Source organism: Miniopterus schreibersii (assembly GCF_964146895.1).
Source record: "Miniopterus schreibersii genome assembly, chromosome: 7".
In the NCBI taxonomy this organism is placed as follows: domain Eukaryota; kingdom Metazoa; phylum Chordata; class Mammalia; order Chiroptera; family Miniopteridae; genus Miniopterus; species Miniopterus schreibersii.
Window position 1 is genome coordinate 83564798 of NC_138108.1, and position 19856 is coordinate 83584653.

The 19856-nt window shown below is 55.3% G+C and overlaps 1 protein-coding gene across 1 annotated transcript in view; it reads right to left on the reverse strand.

Moving 5' to 3' along the window:
• HS6ST1 (heparan sulfate 6-O-sulfotransferase 1) overlaps positions 1–19451 on the reverse strand; it is a 39187-nt gene extending 19736 nt beyond the window's left edge. Inside the window, exon 1 of the mRNA XM_081142807.1 lies at positions 18853–19451. Coding sequence (XP_080998933.1) covers positions 18853–19373 — 521 coding nt within the window. The 5' untranslated portion in view covers positions 19374–19451. The remainder of the gene's footprint in view (positions 1–18852) is intronic.
• Positions 19452–19856: the final 405 nt, after the last annotated feature.

The following is a 19856-nucleotide window of genomic DNA, read 5'->3' on the forward strand; positions in this document are numbered from 1 at the left end:
TAGATAATCCAGCAGACTGGACTTCCCACCCCAGGTGAGTTGGAGAGACCAACACCAGCCCCATTTAACAGATGAGGAAACTAAGGCACATAGGTCATTTTTTTTCCCCCCATTGATTTTTAGAGAGAGTGGAGGGGAGGGAGGGAGAGGGAGAGAGACTGATAGAAACATCTACATAAGAGAGACACATCGATTGGTTGCCTCCCACCCGTACACCAATCAGGGCTGAGGATTGAACCTACAACCCAGGTAACGTGTCCTTGACTGGGAATCGAACCTAAGACCCTTTGGTGCGTGGGCCAACACTCTAACCACTGAGCCACACGAACCAGGCAGCATAGGCTATTTGCCCAAGGTCACACCGGTGACTACAGTGGGGCCTGAGCTGGACTCTGTCTCTAAAATTCATGACCTATTCAGCCGAGTTAGGACCCACAGGTGAATTGTGGTGGCCCAAGCCTGTCTTGAAATCCCAGCTGGTGATGGGACAGAGGCTAACAGAGTGGGGGCTGTGGTAGAAAGTTCACAGCCCCTCACCCACTCCCGCCCTACACACATTGTCCACCTGCAGGCAGAGGCTGGGGCTCTGAAGTGCTGGCAGGACGTCTGCAGCGGACACTAGTGTCCAGCCCCATCCTACCACACCTGACACCTAGGCCCAAGCCCTGCCTGCAAGAGCTGTGCTGGCTCTGCTGACTTCACAGGTTCCCTCTTTCTACACTTGTGCAAAATTTCACACACAAACCGGGAGGAAGGGGGGCCCACGTGCATGCCACACACTCCCAGGCTACCTGGGCCCCTCAGTGGAGGTGTCTCGTCACTCTGTGGGGCCATGCCAAGGACAAGCCACTGTAGGACTAGCTCGCTCTCCAGAGCAGCACTGCCCTGCCCCTGCCTGAGCTCTGTCCTCCCTTCCTGTGGGAGACCTACCTCCATGTCTCGGCGTGGTGAGGAGACTTGATGGTAGACACCCACTGCCAGGCCTGCTTGAGAAACGAGAACTATTTACTGCCGTTGCCATTAGCCAGGCCCTTTCTCCTGGGCGAGCAGGAGGGAGCCCCGAGGTCCAGCTGTCTGGGGTCCCGTGACAGCCTCCAGCAAAGCCTAGCACCAGCGCTCCCACCTGTGTGGACAGGGGACTCAAGGGGCCACAGGCTGGCTCCAGGCTGCCCTCTCCCTGATTCTGCAGCAACAGAAAATTTTCCTGGAAAACACATTTCTCTCATAACCTGAGAGGCAGGGACAGAGTGTGGCCCAGCCAAGCAGTGAAACTTGCTTAGCTCTTAAAGGGGGATGACAGAAGGGAACTTCAAATGGGAGGAAGGGTTCTAAAGTGCCAACCACTTGTAAGGAAAAGGTCACCACTGGGTGCTTCTGCAGACTCGGTCAGTCTGCGAAGGCCCCAGTCCCTCACCCTCTGGGAGCGGGGGCCAGTGTTCCTAAGGCGCACATGGAGTCCATTCCTGGCCTGAGGCTGCTGCTCTGTGGTAGTCGGTGCTTAGTGGTGACAGGAAGCACCGATCACAAACTGGACAAGGGTCTGTGCCACGTGGTCAGCCCAGGAGAGGCCACGGCCACTCCCCCAGCAACAGCTGCCTGTTCCCTTGTTCCCTCCTATCCAGGTGGCGGGCATGGCTGGCTATGGAGGGTGGGAGGGGCTGGAAGCCCGGTGGATACCCAGTGGTCATCAGCCTGTGCAATCTGTGCACAGGATAGAGGTGGAGGTGCTTGTCCCAACCTTGGGGACACTGTGTGCAGGTTTGAGGCCTGTGGCTTCACCCACTGGAGCCTGGCCATCTTGGGATCCCTGATACCTGTGGAAACCATGGCTGAGCTTATCCTCAGGGCTAGCCTAAGTCACCTGTTCTTCTACCAGCCCACATGGTCAGGAGCCAATAAGCAGTTGGAGACAACATGCTGTCCTGTGTCTCCCCTGCCAGAACCACTCAGGAACTAGTTCAGCTAGGGGGCAGAGGGCAGGCCTTCCATGGTGCCTACTGGGTCCTCTCCCTGAATACAGTCAAGTCCCATCAGAAAACAGTTCCGCTTGAGCCACCAAGCCAGCCCTATCCCTCAGGAACACCTGCCAGAGCCTGGAAATGAGCTGGGCATTAGGAGTAACCTGAGGGCTGCCTCCGCCTGACCCTTCACCACGCAGTGTAGCCACAGTGAGAAGGCTTTCAGCCAGGCCTTAGAGAGGTGCAGCAAGAAGAGGGTGTCTGCTTCCAGGCCCCAGTATTCCCTGGCTGGTTCCTGAGCAACAACAGTCCTACTGTTACAGGAAGAACTGAAGATAAATATTTAAAAAATAGTGTTCAATAGTGTTCAGGTCTAGCCCTGAATTTTCCATAGCCCTGAGCTTCCCTCTGTTACATGTGGGACAGACTGGGCGGGCTCTGGGTGACACCTTACCTGGCCCAGAATGCTGGCTGCTTTCTTGCAACTGCCTTCTCTCATTAAATGGCTGTTCCTTGGGGTAGGACCAAGGGCCCATATGAGCACTGACCCCTCTCTGAGGACTGGTTCCAGAAAGAAAACTGCCAAGTGGCCCCAGCCAGGGGTGTGGTATTGCAGACGAGGCTCCAGACCTCTCTGAGACAAGAGAACAGTGGGGCTCCCTCACAGTGTACCTGGGTCATGCCTGTGCCCAGGCCCACTGGTCCCTGCAGGCTAGGGTTGCATTGCCAGTAGAGGCCAGCTGAGTAGGGGTCTGGGGCGTCACCAGACCGAGGCAGAGCGAGATGTGTGTGAAGGGACTCTGACCTCATATCATTTGGAGAAAACCAGCATCTGGCCTGGCAGGTGGACAGTGGAAGTATCATCAGATGTATTAGGGCCCTCATACTGCCCCTGTGAACTCAAGGGGCCACAAGCACAACCCAAGGGAGGTGCCAAGACCCCTGGGTCCTCCCAAACCTGAGATGCCCATCAGACACAGCTGGGGAGCCCTGGCAGGCAGCGTGGGGCTGGATCCCATGTCAGTGTCCCTCTCAAGACTGCATGGAATGAGGGCTCCGAGAATCTGTTAAATTAAAAAGACACAAAAGACTCCATGACAGAGCTCAGGCTGGTGTTCCTGTGTTATCTCAGCAGGCAACAGTCACTGAATGGCCCACTCGGTGAGGCTCCTATGCCAGTGGACGATGTGGCCTGGCCAGGGCTCAAAGCTGGGTGGGCTGGGGAAGACAGTGACCAATGCCTACACACAGGTGTCAGCCATCACCCCAGGCTCTGGGGTAACCCAATGACATTGAAAAAGTGTTTCCTCTGGAAATGACCTGGGACAGCTCCCGGGGCGGGCTGAACAGACGGACACTGTCCAGCAGGAGGTGGCAGGGCAAGATGCCACCCTACCCCGCCTCCACGTTTGGGGCACTCTGTGAGACCTGTGCTATTAACCCCACTGGGACTATGTGGCTACCCCCATGCCAAGTACTACCTCGGGCCACCTCTGGCTGGCCAGCAGAGGGACACAGTAACTAGACGGCAGGGCTCAGGCTGGGGCTTGGAGAATGACCAAGAGGGACTAAAGGGGCCTGCTCAGCCTTGCTGTGCCAAGCAAGTCACACCTCCCCAGCCAGGGGCTCCTTGGTATACAGGGAGCCCTGCCAACTCAGCTGTTCTGTGACCCAGAGAGGGCCTTATGGGAAGTGCTGGCCCTCAGATGAGTGTGTGTTGAGTGAGGGAGCCCAGGTGCTGTGTGTGCTGTGGTGAGGGAGGGAGCCCGGGTGCTGTGGGTGCTGTGGTAAGGGAGGGAGACCCTGCCTCTCAAGTCCTGCGTGCATCAGACAGGTAAAGTTAGGGATACTTGAGGCCAAAGGGGCCCGCGATGTGGAATAAGCCAGAACAAAGATGCCTCAGGCTGCCAGGGCCTCCTAAGCACTTATATTCTGGGATTCCGCCCGCCTGATGTGCATTCTGTGAGCCCTGCCTGACATCTTTCAACCAGCTGCTGCCTGAGGACAGGTCTGCTCCTGCTCTGCCCACATGCCCATCACACCCCTCAGCCACCTGACCGAAACCTGACCGCCTTTTACTTGATAGTGTTTCCCGCTGGGCACACTGCCAGCCCAGCTTCCAGGAAAGCAAAGAAACACACTTCCTCACAAAGCTCAGCTTCCTGACCACCGATGCCTGATGTTAAAGCAGGACGCAGTGGCCTCGGCCCTTCATGGGGCTCAGACGCTCAGATGGTGAGCTATGTGAGCAAACAAACTGGCAGACCTGCCTGCATGCCACCAGGGAACAGAGAGGAGGAGGACCTGTCCCTGGAGCTCCAGTCTCCCCTCTTTGGGATGAGGGGCCCTGGGGTGCTGGGGTAGGCCCTGGGGCAAGAAAGGCTATGGCAAGGCTTTGAGGCTGGACAGGGGAGGCCTTGGTTTTCAGGCTGTGGCCCATTTGCTCCTTGGCTCTGTGCCTGCCCGGGCAGAATCTCTCCTCACAGGTGACATCAGAAGCTTCCCAATCCCTGGGAGGCCACGTGCTCTGCCTTCCCCCTTCCACCTGTCTTCATCCTCTTGGGGGAGCAACACTCAGATCGAATGACTGAGCTGTTCCCAGCAGGTGACAGTTCACTCAGCTGGGCCTCAAGGAGGGTGAGTTGGGCGTTTGGGGACCTCCATCTAGGTCCACTGGGAAAGCTCATCACTAAGGCAGCCCTGCTGCCCTCCGTCAGGCAGGCAGTGTGGTGGGCTGCTGCCTGGCTCCCCCCTTCCTTGGTGGGACGCCACCTGCTCGTCACTGGGGCCTCAGGCCTGATGTGAACCCCAGCTCTGATACGTGTGACCTTGGGTAACGTTATTTAGGCCCTCTAAGCCTCAGTTTCCTCACCTGCACTGTAGGGCCCCAAATGTGAGTTAAGAACAAGGGAGGCCTGGCACTGAGTGAGCTGGTAGTCACTCCAGCTACTCTATGCTCCAGACTGTGCCCTCGAGGCAAGCAGCCTGTTCCACACTCCCCTGCACAGCGCAGGCCCTTCCCCAGCCCCTCCTCAGGTCAGCTGTGCTTGGGCTGGAGGACTACCTCCTGCAGCTGCAAAGCTTTCCCTGACAAAAACATGACTCAGGATTCCAGGGAAAATGCCATACTACACCCCAAACCCTATCCTCCCTGCTCCAGGATGACACCCACTGGACTCTGGCTATGCCGATTAACTGTAAAACCTCAATGCTGGAAGGTCTTCACCTCCCGAGGACACTGATGTTCCACAGAGGGAAGTTTATACCCCAGCCTTTGGAGCTTGGAGCTCGGAGCTCAGAGGGGCGATGCTCACCCACCACCCTCAGGCAGCAAACATCGCCTGTGCTGGTCCCTGGGGTTCTGTTTGCCACCTAAATCTCCATGGACAGTGATTTACAGGCCACCACTCCCAGGCCAGTGTGGAAAGTGGTCTAAGAGCCAATGGTGCAAATACAGAGCTGGGGCCAAGTAGAGATGGGTGCAGGTGCATCCAAGGCTGCTGGGAGGATGATGGAGCCCTGCCTTCATGCTTCCCTCTGGGAGGGGGCAGGAAGCTCCTTCCATAAAGAAGGGTCACGTAGGAGCAGCCCTGGGGTGTGGAGATGGAGACAGGGGACCCCAACAAACCAGGGCTGATGGGCGTCAGATGCCAGGCAGGAGGCCTACCCACTTCTCTGGCCTTCTGGCTTGGCCTCAGTGGCTGCCGCCTGGGGCACTGCTGTAGGGAAGATGGCTGGTCAGCCAGCCATCTGTCTACCCAGGCAGCTTTCCAGGCCTCTGGCTGAGCCCCCACTACATAGGGTTCTCAGAACAGTTCAGAGGTCAGCAGATCCCCTCCTCTCCATCCGCTGCATGTGTACTTTGGTGCTGCTGGCTAGAGGGCAGGGAGCGCTGGCCCCCCATCCCTTTGGGTGCAAATGCTCAGACCCCATGCAGTGTGGAGAGGCAGTCGGGAAGAGCTTGGTAGTACATCATTGCGGAGCTTGGTACTAGGACACATAGGGGGACAAACCACCCCTCTGGGGGGTAGGGGGAGAGCAGCCCAGAGACACTAACAATAGCCAGTAACCAAACACGATGCCCATCTCACCCCATCATGGGAAAAATGTGCTAAGACCATGGCTACTGGCCTGGGAAAATGACTACCTCTGACTGACTAAATGGTGGGGAACCGCAGACGGGGGGGGGGGGGGGGGGGGGGGGGGCCCTGGGAGCTGGGAGGAGCCAGTAGAGCTGAGAACAGACCACCCACTTTCTGACCCACAGCTAGGGAGGAGGGGGGCAAGCCTAGTCACCCTCACTGGGTCTGTAAAATACTCCCATTGGCTATCAAAACAAAGCACAGGAGAAAAACTATGTGTCTAGACAAAGTCGACGTTAAACCCAGCAGTCAATGAATTAAACATGCATGTCATTGACCAACATGGATCAATCTCAACAACAGGCTGATGGGGATAGCAAGGTGCAGAAGGTCACACAGTCTGATGCAGGCTCTAGAAGGTTCTCACATCCAACAGTGATGCGTACTTTACGGAGCATACATCTGCAGTAAGAGCATAAAACACAGTGGCGATGGTTAGGGGGGGAGGGAGGCCACATGGGCCTCCTCCGTGCCCTGTGCTGAGCTCAGAGCCTGCCGTGGGTGGAAGCACTGGTGACAGAGATCAGGGCAATCACCAAGTGAAACCACGAATCTGCCCCTCACACCCGTCGACAGTTGTGGATGCGTGACCACAGCCCAGGCCGAAGGCAGACAGGAGTTAAGGAAGAGGAAGAATCAGGACATCCCCTGGTTTGGGACTCAGCCAGGCAGCCCTCCCTGTGCATGGCCAGAGTTGCCCGCATAGTCACCTCTTCTTCCCCCACCGAGCTCCTCCTGGTTGGGTCTTGAGAATTCTCATAGAGACAGGTGGGCAAGTTGCTGCCGGAACAGGACAAAGACACTGGGACTGGCTTGTACATTCCCACAGGCCACGATTATAGTGCCCCGTTCATCTGGGCTGCCAGCCAGGTGCTGGGGGCTTTCTGGAGACCTGGGGAGCAAACATGGCAAAGCCCTTTTGTTGAGTGGGCACGGACAGCAAGGTACAGAGTAGCCCTAACCCCACAGCTGGGTGAGCAGGAGACCCCAGAGCTGAAGCATGGCATGTCCCAGGTTATCATGCTGGAAGGCCAGTGATGGTGGTAAATGATGCACGTAACGGGGCCCTAGCTGCCTGGACTTCAGGTGCTATATGGGAAGTGACTTGCAGGCCCTCGGGCTGACCAGTTCAGAGTGGGGTCAGGAGTCAAACTCCTAGCTGGCTCCGAAAGGCCCTTTGCTCCCCAGAGAGGGAATGTGCAGCCTCTTGTAAAATAGGGTCATCAGCACCAGGCACAATTTCAAGTACCTACCTGTGAGGCAGGTGCTATCAGTATGCCCATCTTACAGATGGGAAACCAAGGCACATAAGTCACAGAGCTTGTGAGTGGCAGAACTGGGATGCTCTAAGCCTGGGTCCCCATCGTTGCTCTGTGGACCAACTTCCCCCACAGTCATGGGTTTCCGGGCTCTCAGGAAGGGCCTTGCTCTCCCAACTGTTGTGGGCTGTTTTACCCCAGCTGGCTTCCTTGCTGTCACGCTGACCCAGACTATCTTTGTCCTTACTTATTGTGGAGGGCGGACAGAAGTTCCAGGAGCTGACTGTGTCCACTCTGAGTCCCACAACTGGCTGCACTGCATTACATGCAGCCTCAGAGAGGGGATGCCGAGAAACCAGAAAGTCACCCACCTAGGCTTCCTGTGCACAAGGTAGGTAAGGAAAAGGAGCACAGCTAGGTGTAGAGCTGGGTCAGGGATGTAGGACTGGTCTGACTCAAGAGCTGATGTTCAAATGTCAACCCTGGGGCATCAGGCCACTGTGACAGGTGGTCTCCCGAGACACCAGGGTCAGCAGCTCCTGCTGTGACCAGTGGGGATGGGTCCCCACAGACACTGACCCCCAATTCTACAGGTTTATAAACAGTTAATTCCAGAGGTTTAATCTCTCTAGTTATCATCATCCCGGACAATTACTGATTTGCTGATTCCCGTTGGGCCAATTAATGTTCCTCACGTAAACAAACTGGGCAGCTGGGCTGCACACATCCGGCCCTCAGACAGTCTGCATTCAGACATCAGAGCCACCACCTTTCACTGAGGGCACATGCACCAGGCCCCACCCCTGCTACCACGGCTAGGCTCGCCTCCTGAAGTGCTGTGGGAAGCCTCTGACGACCAGATTTGCAGGCAAGGCCCTAGGCACCAGTCCTGGGCAGCAAGGCCTGTGCTCCACCCGACTGCAGAATTCTAAGGGGTTGCAGTGGCCACGGTTCCAAGACATGGACACAAGCTTGGGCTAGAGGGGCGATGAGGTCACAGGTTCCTCTATAGAACCAAATGACAAACTCTACATCCCTGTCTTAGAGATGAGGACTGAAGCTCAGAGAGATGGTCTCCATTTGCCCATGAGACCTCTGACTCCAGACACAGGTAAGAGAGGCTGCCCTGGGGGCTCCTCTCTCCCCTTCCAGTTCCCAGCTAGGCTGGCTGAGGCCGAGAGCAGCTGCCTGGACTGCCCCGAAAGAACTCTGGGGCTGAGTCCCCACATTTTTCAGCAGCGCTCCCCTGGAGCCTCAGAGCCCTGTCTACACAGAGAAGGCTCAAGACCCTGAAGTGGTTTGTGAAACTCAGGGCACGTCAGTCCCCACAGGCAGCCCTTGGAAAGCTGGGGCCCTAGACCCAGGGTGCCTGGCTGAGCGAACACACACACCAATAGCTGGGTGGGCATGGGGCGTCCAAACAGTCCAGCAGCCCTGGAGGCTGCCTCAAGAGGTGCAACCAGGCAGTGCTGCAGGGCAAGGCAACCAGCAGGCCAGGGAAGGCTGCACACCCTCAAACTGGTCAGGTGCAGCCGATGGCAGTGGGAGAGAAAGGCTGCCCAGCCAGGGTTCTGTTCTTCCATCAAGGAAAACAGGCAACAGGCCTAAGCCAAGGTTGGGGTAGGATGTGTGTGGGCTCCAGCAGCTGAACAGCCTCCTCCCTTTGCCTGCTCAGCGGACCCTGATGTCATCTAACAGTGTCCACTGCAGGCCAGGCAGTCTGGAATCAGCATTTTAACTCTCCTGTCTCTGGATATGTGCATCCCACTATTCCAAAATAAGAGGCCCTGTAAGCTGGGGACTTGGGGCAATGTCACACCAGAAGGGGGCATTGTTAGGCCACAAGTCCCATAGCCAGAAACTGACAGGCCTGCATTCAGGGGCAGACTGGACACTAACATCTGGGCCTCTGCCTGCCCCTCCGGGAGAGCCCTTCTCTACTCACACTGTCCCCACTGCCCTCTCTTGCTCTCATTTGTCCCTGTGATCGGCTGTGTGTCAGAGGATGTGTCTAACAACCTACCAATGGTTCCAGAGTACCACTTCCTATGTATACTTCTATTCATCCTGCAAAACCCTGTACGGAGGGAGCTTCTACAACCCCCGCGGATGCTACAGGTCATACCTTCTGCTATCACCACTTGCAGGCTGGTCTAATTTCGTGGCTGGGGCAGCATCTCATCCCCTGTGGGCCCAGCCAAGCTTGATACTTTTTTCTGAATAACCACCCCCACCCCCAACAACCCAAAGAAAGAAAAACACAGACAGACAGCAAAAACTTAATCAGAAGAGAAAGTACCAACTGAATTCTGGAAGAGGCAAGGACAAGAGTCTTGAAAGACAAAAACCTTCTTACAAATATGTCTTCTCACCTGTGAGTGCTGGCAAGTGAGGTCAAGGTAAGGGTCTGAAGGAAAAGGAGAGTAGGGCTGCCAATGGGAAGCATCCATGTGGTTTTAAGTAATCGCTAAGGAGAAATGTTCAGAAAATATGCTGTCAGGAGAGGGCCAAGCCCCAGCCCCTTTTGTGTGCTCTCCAGACCAGGTGAATCACATTCTGCCTGAATTACACAACAGTTCCCAGGGAGAAGGGAGCACCGCCCTCTCCTAGCACCACAGAGAGGGTTTAGGCTGCCAGCAGTGCTGACGCCATCAGCAAACCTCACCCTGGTACCTTGCCAGAGCCCAGAGGATGTGGCCTGATTAGGGTCTTGCTGCTACTCCAGTGAAGGCTGCCAGATGTTTTCCAGTAAACTGAAGAACAGTCTGCCTGTGAAGTTTCCTATGTCTGCCCAGGATCTTGGAAGTCCACATGTGGTAAGTCTGGCTGGTCTGCCCCAATGGCTGGCTACCATTCTCACCCACCAACAGTCTCTCCCAGCAGCACCTGAATACTGACTGGGCACGCAGGCTTCAGGACAGACCAATATCTGGCTGCCAGCTCTTGGCTCTCTAGGCTGAGGGACTCTGCAAGTTCCCCAACTTTCCTGGGCCCTGCCTGATTTTTGTGTGGAAAATGGGGACAATCATCACACACCTGCCTTGTAGGGGTGGGGGACCAAATGAGAAAACCCACTCCATGTACAGTACCTACTGAGTGTGCAGGGGACAAGAGTCAGCCTCCCACTGCAATATTCAGTCCCAAAGAGGGTGCTGTTGAGACAGGCCCTCAAATACCATAGGCGACAACATTACAGGTGCAGACTTGCTGAAAAGTAATTTAACATTTACATGGAGAGCATTTTAACATTCAAACCATTCAACTCAGAAATTCCACTCCTAGGAATTTCCAGAGGAAATTGGAGCTATGCAAAAGATTACACACAAGGATGTCCACCACTACAGGAGACAGAGGTGGCATCTGCGTCAACAGGGAGAACCAAGGACAGACACCGAGGGTCTTCACAGTGCTATGCTTTTAATGACATGGAACAACATGTAAGGAGAAATTATTTGATGGTTTCAATTATAGAAAACAAGTGCATGAAAATGATAACTTTTCTCTTATACTTTACTCCCAATTATTTATCACAATCATTACTTTACAACAACAAAAAATGTTGTGAAAGATTCAGGGCCCCCTTAAGGACAACAAATGCCCCCACCAACTGCCTGCCACTCCGCAAGTGTAGCCACCATACCTCTCAGGCCTTCCACCAAGAAAGAAACCCTACTGATGGGCTTCACTGGCACCTGGGTCCCAGGGCTGGGAGCTGTGCCGACAAGAAAAGGCTTTGGCCCAGGAGCAGACAGAGCCAAAGGCCAGAGCCAGGGCCACAGCACAGTGGTCCACACACACACGTGGCCCAGGCTTCAAAGTAAAGTGCCCACAGGGACAGAAGTCCTATCTTGCAGGTTCTACAGAGCTTTAGGACAACACGAGTTCCAGAGAATGATCTCACAAGCCAAAGCGCCATTTAAAATCACCGTCGGTAAGCCATTTGAAAGTCTGCTTAAAAAGAAGAGGCATTTTCCTTTTTAAATGAAAATCAAATTCTGAGTATTTTGACCTCAGATTCTTTGTCTCAACCCAAGTCCTCTCTAGGTGATTCAGGCCATGGTGATACCCCACCCAGGTCCTTTAGGTGGCAGGGCCCTGTTCACTGGTCCCAGTCCTGTGCTCTGGGTGACATCCTGCCCCACTGTAGGCAAATGCAGGGTTGGTCCCTTGATAGCACAGATGAAAGTGATGGTGACGGCAAGGTGGGCTGTAGGAAAAGTCTCAGAACTACTCCAATCTCGCCTGCCCAACCAGGCCGGCCCCTGAGGGGCCCCGAGGTTCTCTGGGACTGGCACTGCACTCAGGGCCAACCTCTCAAACCTGACTTGTCTGGGTAAAGTCAGCTGAGCCCAGATCCTAAAGAGGCTGTGGGCCCTGGAGGAGAATATTCTTGTTGGTGCCAACATGTGGGCAGCACCCACTTGGCATTCGGCCAGTGCCAACATTCTATAAACACGACAGGATGCAGAGCAGCCAAGGGCACCTAAGGCAACAGAGCTGCCAGGGAAGGCTTCCTGGAGAAAGAGGCAGCAGCGCTGAGGCTGCAGGGAGAGGTGTAGCCTGCAGAGCAGTGGGAGGAGATAAGGGCAAGCTGGGCAGAGGGCAGCACAGGCATATATCTGGAAACAGAGAGGACTTCAGGATGGTGGAGGCAGGGCGCGTGACCAGTGATGAGGCTGCAGAATCAAGAGGGCACACTCTACTGACGCTAGAGCTTCTTGGCTCTGTGCCTCCTGCAAGGAAGCACAGTGTCAGCAGGGCAACATCACAGATGCTGGGAGCCATAGAGGGGGCCCTGCCGCAGAGAGGACGTGGCTGAACCCAGGATCCCATGAAGGCAGCCCAGAAGCCACATTCAGGTTCCAAATGCCCTTGTTGGTTCCAAATGAAGCCTACATGACTTCAGAGACATTTCCAGGCATGCCAGGCAAGACCCTAACAGTGTCTTCTGTCCCATTCAGGCAGATGGAAAGAGGAAGGAGGGTTCTGGTCCTTAGGAGCACCACTCCAACCCTACAAAGTGACACAAGAGTGTGGGGTGCGGAGACACTCTAACCAAAGTAGCTCTTGGCACACTCACAGCCACCTGCCTGTGGCCCATGGGCAGCCACACCTCTCCAAGTCCAGTCCTTCCTAAGGGGCCTTACAAGCACTCCTGGCTGATGCTAGCAAGTGCTCAGCCCCTCTGATGGACACAGGACAAACGAGGGCCCTGCCAATGCTTCACTCACACACCTGCTATTCTCTTCCAAGTCAGGAAGCACTGAGAGCTGCCAGCAATTCTCAAGCATATTCCAGGAAGGCGCTGAAAACCTGTCCATCTTCATTTCTCACCTCAACACAGGCCCAGCTGAGAACAACCCAGGCTGACCCATGAGAGGCAACTGTGAACACACTCATTTCCTGCACAAGGCCCACCTCTCATAGGACTCAAAAAACCGAAGACACTGGCACCAGGAGCTGGGAGATGCTTGGCAGAGAGGTTTTAGAAGTGCCCCTCATGACAGAAAGGAATTTTTTCAAGTCCTGCAATGTACCTGGCCCTGAGAGGAGGGAGAAAGGGTCCTCACCCTGGGCCCAGACCCTAAAGGGCCCCGTCAGGACAGCTCTTGGAGTCAGGGTCAACCCTCCTTAGAGACCAGATGGGAGTTGCTCCAACACCCACAGGCAGGGTGGGGCCTGGCCCTACTGGAAGAAGGGTGAAGGTGACATCTGAGACTCATAAAACCAGGCATCACCAACCCGAGGCACCCCACAGAGGACAGGCCTGGCCTCCATCCTGAAGAGGTGCTGGGTGTCTGCAAAAACGGAAGAATTGTAAACTGACAACAAAACAAAGAGGCAGCCAACCAGGTGGGAGATGATACATATTTGCAAAGAGTAGCTCCGACAAAAGTTTAATTTCCAATATATATAAAGAACTCATAAAACTCAACACCAAACAAACAACCCAATCAAAAAGGGGGCAGAGGACGTGAACAGACACCTCTCTGAAGAAGACACATGAACAGCCAATAGATATATGAGAAGATGTTTGACCTCACTAGCCATTAGGGAAATGCACATCAAAACTACAATGAGATACCACCTAACACCTGTTAGAGTGGCTGTCATCAACAAGATGAACAATAACAAGTGTTGGAGAGGGTGTGGAGAAAAGGGAACCCTCACTCACTGCTGGTGGGAATGTAGACTGATACAACCACTATGGAAAGCAGTCTGGTGATTCCTCAAAAAAATTAATAGAGCTACCATATGACCCAGCAATCCCTCTCCTGGTTATATACCCCAAAACATGAAAACATGCATTCGCAAAGATATGTGCACCCCCCCTATGTTCACTGCAGCATTATTCACAGTGGCCAAGACACGGAAGCCACCAAAGTGTCCTGCAATAGAAGACTGGACAAAGAAGATGTGGGACATACACACAGTGGACACTACTCAGCCATAAGAAAGGATGCAATACTGCCATTTGCAACAACGTGGATGGACCTTGAGAATATTATGCTAGCTGAAATGTCAGTCAGAGAAAGGTAAGAGCCATATGATTTCACTCATATGTGGGATATAAAGCTGAAACTCTTGGACACACACAGCAGTGTGGTGGTGGCCAGAGGGCAGGGGGTGAAGGAGGTCTTAATATGTGGTGACAGGAGAAGATATGACTTTGAGTGGTGGGCAGACAGAGCAATAATCAGATCTTATAACTGAAACTCACACCTGAAACCTCTATGTTCATATTGTTCATTGTCAGCCCAATAAATTTAATAATTAAAAAAACACAAAAAAGAAAAAAATAGAGTTGCACCCGATCTCCACAGACCAGGGGAGCGCTTGGTAGGTAAGCCTCAGTGCAGGTGGGCTTGTAAACACACAAAGCCAAGACTAGCTTGGCCTCTGGAGAAGCTCATTAAAAAAACACTCCATTAAGAAACAAAAGATGGCAGCGTAGGTAACAGCAGTACCCGCTGCCTCCCACAACCACATCAAAATTAGAACTAAAATACAGAACCACCATCATTTAGAACCTCCTAAAATCTAGCTGAACTGAAGAAGCATCCAGACTGGTAGGAGGGACAGAGATGCGGGAAGAATCTGGGTGGAATCATGGAGACAGAGCCATAGGCCCACACCCAGGTGCAGCAGTTTAAAACCAGGAGGGATATCTCCCTGGTGGTATCCCCGGAGGAGTGAGAGGTCCTGGCCCCACAATGGGCCCCTCCCAGCCAGCGTCCACACAACTTTGGACTGTGAAAACAAGTGGGATTGTGGCTGAGTGAAATGGAGGCTGGAGTCCCAGGCAGTTCCTCTTAAAGGGCCCACACATGGACTCACTCAGGCTCACTCCTTCTGAGCTCTAGCACTGGGCAGCACTGGGCAGCAGCTTGAAAGGATCCTGGGACATTCGGGGTGGATCTAATTTGCTTGAAATCAGGGTGAGAGCTGGAGGGGCAGCTTTCTCACAGACAGAAGAGCTGGCATTGCTCCTTTGATGAGCCCTCCCCCCACAGAGCCGGGAGGCAGGCATCTTATCTGAATCTCCAGCAACCTGATTCAGACCTTTCACCCCACCCTGGTGACTACAGGAGATCCCGCCCCTCCCTACTTGCAAGTTCATCCAGGCCATTTCCAGCAGCTTTTCTATGCAAATAGCTTCTCTAGCCTCAAGCTTAGGACTTTCCTAAAATCTCTCAAGCAAGCAGCAGCTGGCCTCAGCATGCCCCATGCGGCTTGATAAGTGGCCCCAGGCCTGGCCACTAGCAGCAGCCTGCATTGGTTCATAGCTTAGCCTCCCCTGGACACCTCCAAGCCCAGCACAAGTAGCAGCCATCTACAGTTTGCTGTGTAGCTCATACTGCGTGGCCCTGGGCAAGTTACGGGCAGGGGAAGACTTCGCATCTCCCAAGAGGACCCACAGACAGTGCACTTGGTGGTCAGCTTCGACCACAGTGGATTACAACCCTACCACATCCATGAGTGACACATTCAAGGGGCGCACTTGGTGAACACCAAAGCTCCACTGAAGTAAATCCTGCTCCACAGGGGGATCTCTAGCACAGCAGCTCTTTGGCTATAGTTGCATCTGGTCCTCACAGCCAATTGGCCTGGGACCAATTCCTCCCAGTGACACCAACAGCAACCAAGGCTCAACTACAACAGGACAGTGCACACAGCCCACACAGGGGAGCACCTAGAAGGCCCAGCTCAGGTGACTGGGGAGGCTGAGCCACTGGACCCTACAAGACACCTACTACACAAAGCCACTCTACAAATTCCAGGAGACATAGCAGCTCTACCTAATACATAGAAACAAACAGCTGGAAACAGCCAAAATGTGGAGGCAAAGAAACATGTCACAAAGGAAAGAACAGAAGAAATCTCCAGAAAAAGAACTAAATGAAATGGAGCCAAGCAAGCTAACAGACAAAGTTCAAAACAATGGTTATAAGGATGCTCAAGGATCTTAGTAAGACTATTAAGGAAACTAGTGAGATCATCAATGACATAATAAAGTACCTATCAGAAATGAAGGCTACATGAACTGAAAGAAGGAATAATTTACAGGGAATCAACAGCAGACAACGCTGAGAAACAAATCAGCAATTTGGAACATGAGGAAACAAAAAACACCCAACCAGAAGAGCAAAAAGAAAAAAGAATCCAGAAATACGAAGATAGTGTAGGAAGTCTCCGGGACAACTTTAAGCAGCCCAACATTCGCATTACTGGGGTGCCAGAAGGAGAGCAAGAAATTGAAAACCTATTTGAAAAAATGACAGAAAACTTCCCTTACCCGGGGAAAGAAACAGACTTACGAGTCCAGAAGCACAGAGAGTCCCAAACAAGAGGAACCCAGGGAGGCCCACAGCAAGACACATCATAATTAAAATGTCAAAAGTTAAAGACAAAGAGAGAATCTTAAAAGCAGCAAGAGAAAAGCAGTTAGTTACCTACAAGGGAGCACCCATATGACTGTCAGCTGATTTCTCAACAGAAACTTTGCAGGCCAGAAGGGAGTGGCAAGAATATTCAAAGTGATGAAAAACAAGAACCTATAACCACGATTACTCTACCCAGCAAAGCTATCATTTAGAAATGAAGGTGAGATAAAGAGCTTCACAGAGAAGAAAAAGATAAAGGAGTTCATCACCAGCCAGACCAGCACTACAGGAAATGTTGAAGGGTCTTCTTTAAGAGGAAGCTAATGAACAAAAAATCTGACAAACTAAATAGATCCAGAGATACTGAAGCATGCAACAGATGATCGTATTTCAGAGAAAAGAGGGAGGGGGGGGTGGAGGGTGGGAAGAGATTAACCAAAGAAGTGATATGCACATATGCACAACCCATGGACACAGACAATAATGGGGTGAAGGCCTGGGGAGGGGGTAACAGGGAGGTGGAGGGGGTCAATGGGGGGGAAAATGGGACACCTGTAATACTTTCAACAAGAAAGATGAATCAAGAAAAAAAAAATTTATTTAGTGCCTGGAACACAAATAAAAGGAGAGAAGGAGAACAAAGGCAAAACTCTGTCACCTGGCTCCCATAGTGGACAACAGAGCAAGGACCTTCAGAACACCCCGGAAGCGCCTGCTGCTGAGCTCAGCAACTTTCAGGCTGACTAGGCAATGCTTCTGGCACATATTTTCCATTCTTACTACACCCCCCCACCCCCTGGGGTAGGGCATTAGGGCTCCCCTGGTGCAGCACAGGGGAAGGTTGGGGTGGGGGAGTGTCCAATTAGCTCCACCTGATCCTCCCACCTCTGTCTATGAGGAAGCCGGACCTCCTCATCTGATGGGCAAACTCCAGAACAAAAAGGCCGGGGGATCTTCACCCTGGTGCCCCAAAGGGAAAATCAACCTCAGGAGGTGGGGCTATAGGAACAATGTCCTGGTTGCAAACTAGGGCCAAGGCAATGTCTATTGGGCCAGCTTGAGTCAGGCCTAGTGGCAGCCTCCAGAGCAGATTCTGCACAAGCTCCCTAAAGGGGCTCTCTTGAGCTAATTCCCTCTGGCAGACAGGATGGTGTCTGTTCCTATTCCATCCCCTGCAGGCAGGGAGGTGCCTACCTAGGCCTATCTGAGTTGGGCAGTGCCCAGTTCCAGGGGTCTACAGCCCTGGTGGGCAGGTGGCTGCAAGCCCCCAGGCCAAGTTCAGTGTAGGACAGTAAGGCTGAATCATTGGGGGATGGGAGTGGAGGAGTGGGTATTATGCCAAGAAAGTGCATCTGTGAAGAGTAGGCCAAGTGTGGGCAGGAAGCTTCAGGGGTCTGTAAACACTGTGGCTTTTGGAGACTGGGACTATTACCTCTCTGGCTGAGAGTTGCTTTTTTGTGGGGGTGGGGTGCAACACACAGCCAAGGAAAAGTGGGAAGATACCCCCCACCCCAACTCTAGGGCCCCATATTCCTGACAGTCTGGGAAAGACCACAGGAAAAGTACTGAAGGGCTGAACAAGGAGAGCAATGCACGGATACTGCTCAGCTCTGGACTGGTCAGATGTCCAACTTTCATGCCCCAAACTCACCAAACTGCACCTTCCTGACACAGAGGACTGACAAACAAGGCTGCACCAGCACACAGTTCCCCACCCCAGCCAGTCTGGGATGCAGTATGGAAGGTAAACTAGAAGCAGGCAAAGACTTCACTCCTGGCCTTTCCCAGCCCAGGCATCCCGGGGAGAAGGCCCCACAGAGCACCAACACCAACAGGAGGAAAAGAATCCCAACTTTAACCACCTCAAACCCAGCACTGCCCTGGGTTTCTGGCTACAATGTGCCTCCCAGGAGAGTTGCCCCCCAAGCAGATCAGCCCCCTGTGCCACCAAACTCCACAGAAATGGAGGGCCCCCAGGAAAGGTGTCTGGCTGCACCTGCCCAGACCAGCTCAGGCCCCCCCGGGAGCTGGCCTTTGTTCCTCTTTCAGAGCAAGCTGGTTCTGGCCCAATTCAGAAAGCAAGCAGCAATGCCTCCTCCCAGCCCCCAGCCCAGGTCACACTTGGGCCTTTGTTCTACTTGCACACACAAGCAGGACAAGCCTGCCCAGCCCCCTCCAGGCAGGATGGCGGTCCCACAGGTGCAGGGGGAGAGGCACTCCACTGCCTACTTCTGCTTTGGGTAAGAAAGGCTTATGAGAGCCGCGCAGCAAAGCGCACACACCGGGCGGGCTATACAGGCCCAGGAACCCACTTTCCTGCTCCGACGACTCGAGGCCAGCCTGGGCTTATGACGGGCCAGCCCCATTTTACACGGCCCGCGACGAGCCCGGGAAGCCCAGGCGCTGCACTGCCAGGTGGGAGATGGGGAAAATGAAGGGACTGGAGCAGGAGGGGGAGCGAGGTAGCCGGCTGGGGGCCTCGGGCGCCCAGCGGGAGGCGGTCCGGCGGGGCCGTGGCAGCGGGGGCTCCCAGAGGGCGGGCCGGGCACCCCGGGCACGGCTGGGGGCCGCAGCCGCGCACCGGCCGAGCGCGGGGCGGGCGCCTCACCTGGGCGTGCGCAGCGCGGCGGGGTCGCGGCGGTCCAGCACGCCGGGCACGCAGTTGGTGAGCTCCGTCCAGTCGGCGTGCAGCCCGCAGCTCCAGCCGGTGGAGAAGCGGGAGAAGAGCCAGGTCTCGCGCCGGTTGGGCCGGTAGCAGGTGCACTTCTTCTGGCCGGGCCGGCAGTCGCAGGGCACCTCGAGGCGCACGTTCTGCACGAGGTGGCGGCCGAAGGTGGTGCCGCCCGTCTTCTGGATGTGCAGGAAGACGATCACGTCGTCGCCCTTCATGTCGAAGCGCAGCGAGCGCTCCAGCTCGCGCGCCGGGAAGTAGTACTTCTTCTCGTAGTGCGGGTCGGGCGTGGGGAAGAGGTCCAGGTCGTCGGGCGGCGCGCGGCCGGGCGCGCCCCGGCCCAGCCCCGGGCCCGCGTACTGGTAGAGGATGAGCATGAAGCACGCCGAGCCCGCCACCACCAGCACGAACCTGCTGGCGCGCTCAACCATGGTCCTGCCGCCGGCGCGCCGCCGCATGTGTCACCATCGCCGGCGGCCGGGCGCGGGCTGCGGGGGGGCGGGCGCGGCTCCCTCCGCCGCCCGCGCTGCGGCCCGGCCTGGCTACTCGGCGCCCGGGCCGCCCGCGGAGGCTCGCGCCTCGGCCCTGCGCGGCGCCATGACTGTGCTCCGCCCGCGCCGGCTCCGCGGGCTCCCGCGCCGCCCCCGCGCTCGGCTTCCGCTGGGCTCCCGCCGGGCCGCGCGCGCTCCCCGGGCCGCAGGCCGCCGCGCCGCCCGCGCCGAGAGGACTGCGCAGCCCCGCGCCGCCGCGTCCCGCCGCCCGGCCCCGGCCCCGCCCCGCGGCCCCGCCCCGCGCCTCTTGCCGTCGCCGCCCGCGCCGGGCCTCGGCCCCGCCCCCGGGCTCGCGGGCGGGGCGCGCGGTGGAGCGGGACCGCGGGCCTCCCGAGGCCTCCCCGGGGCGCGCGGTGGAGCAGGACCCGCCGGCCTCCCGAGGCCTCCCCG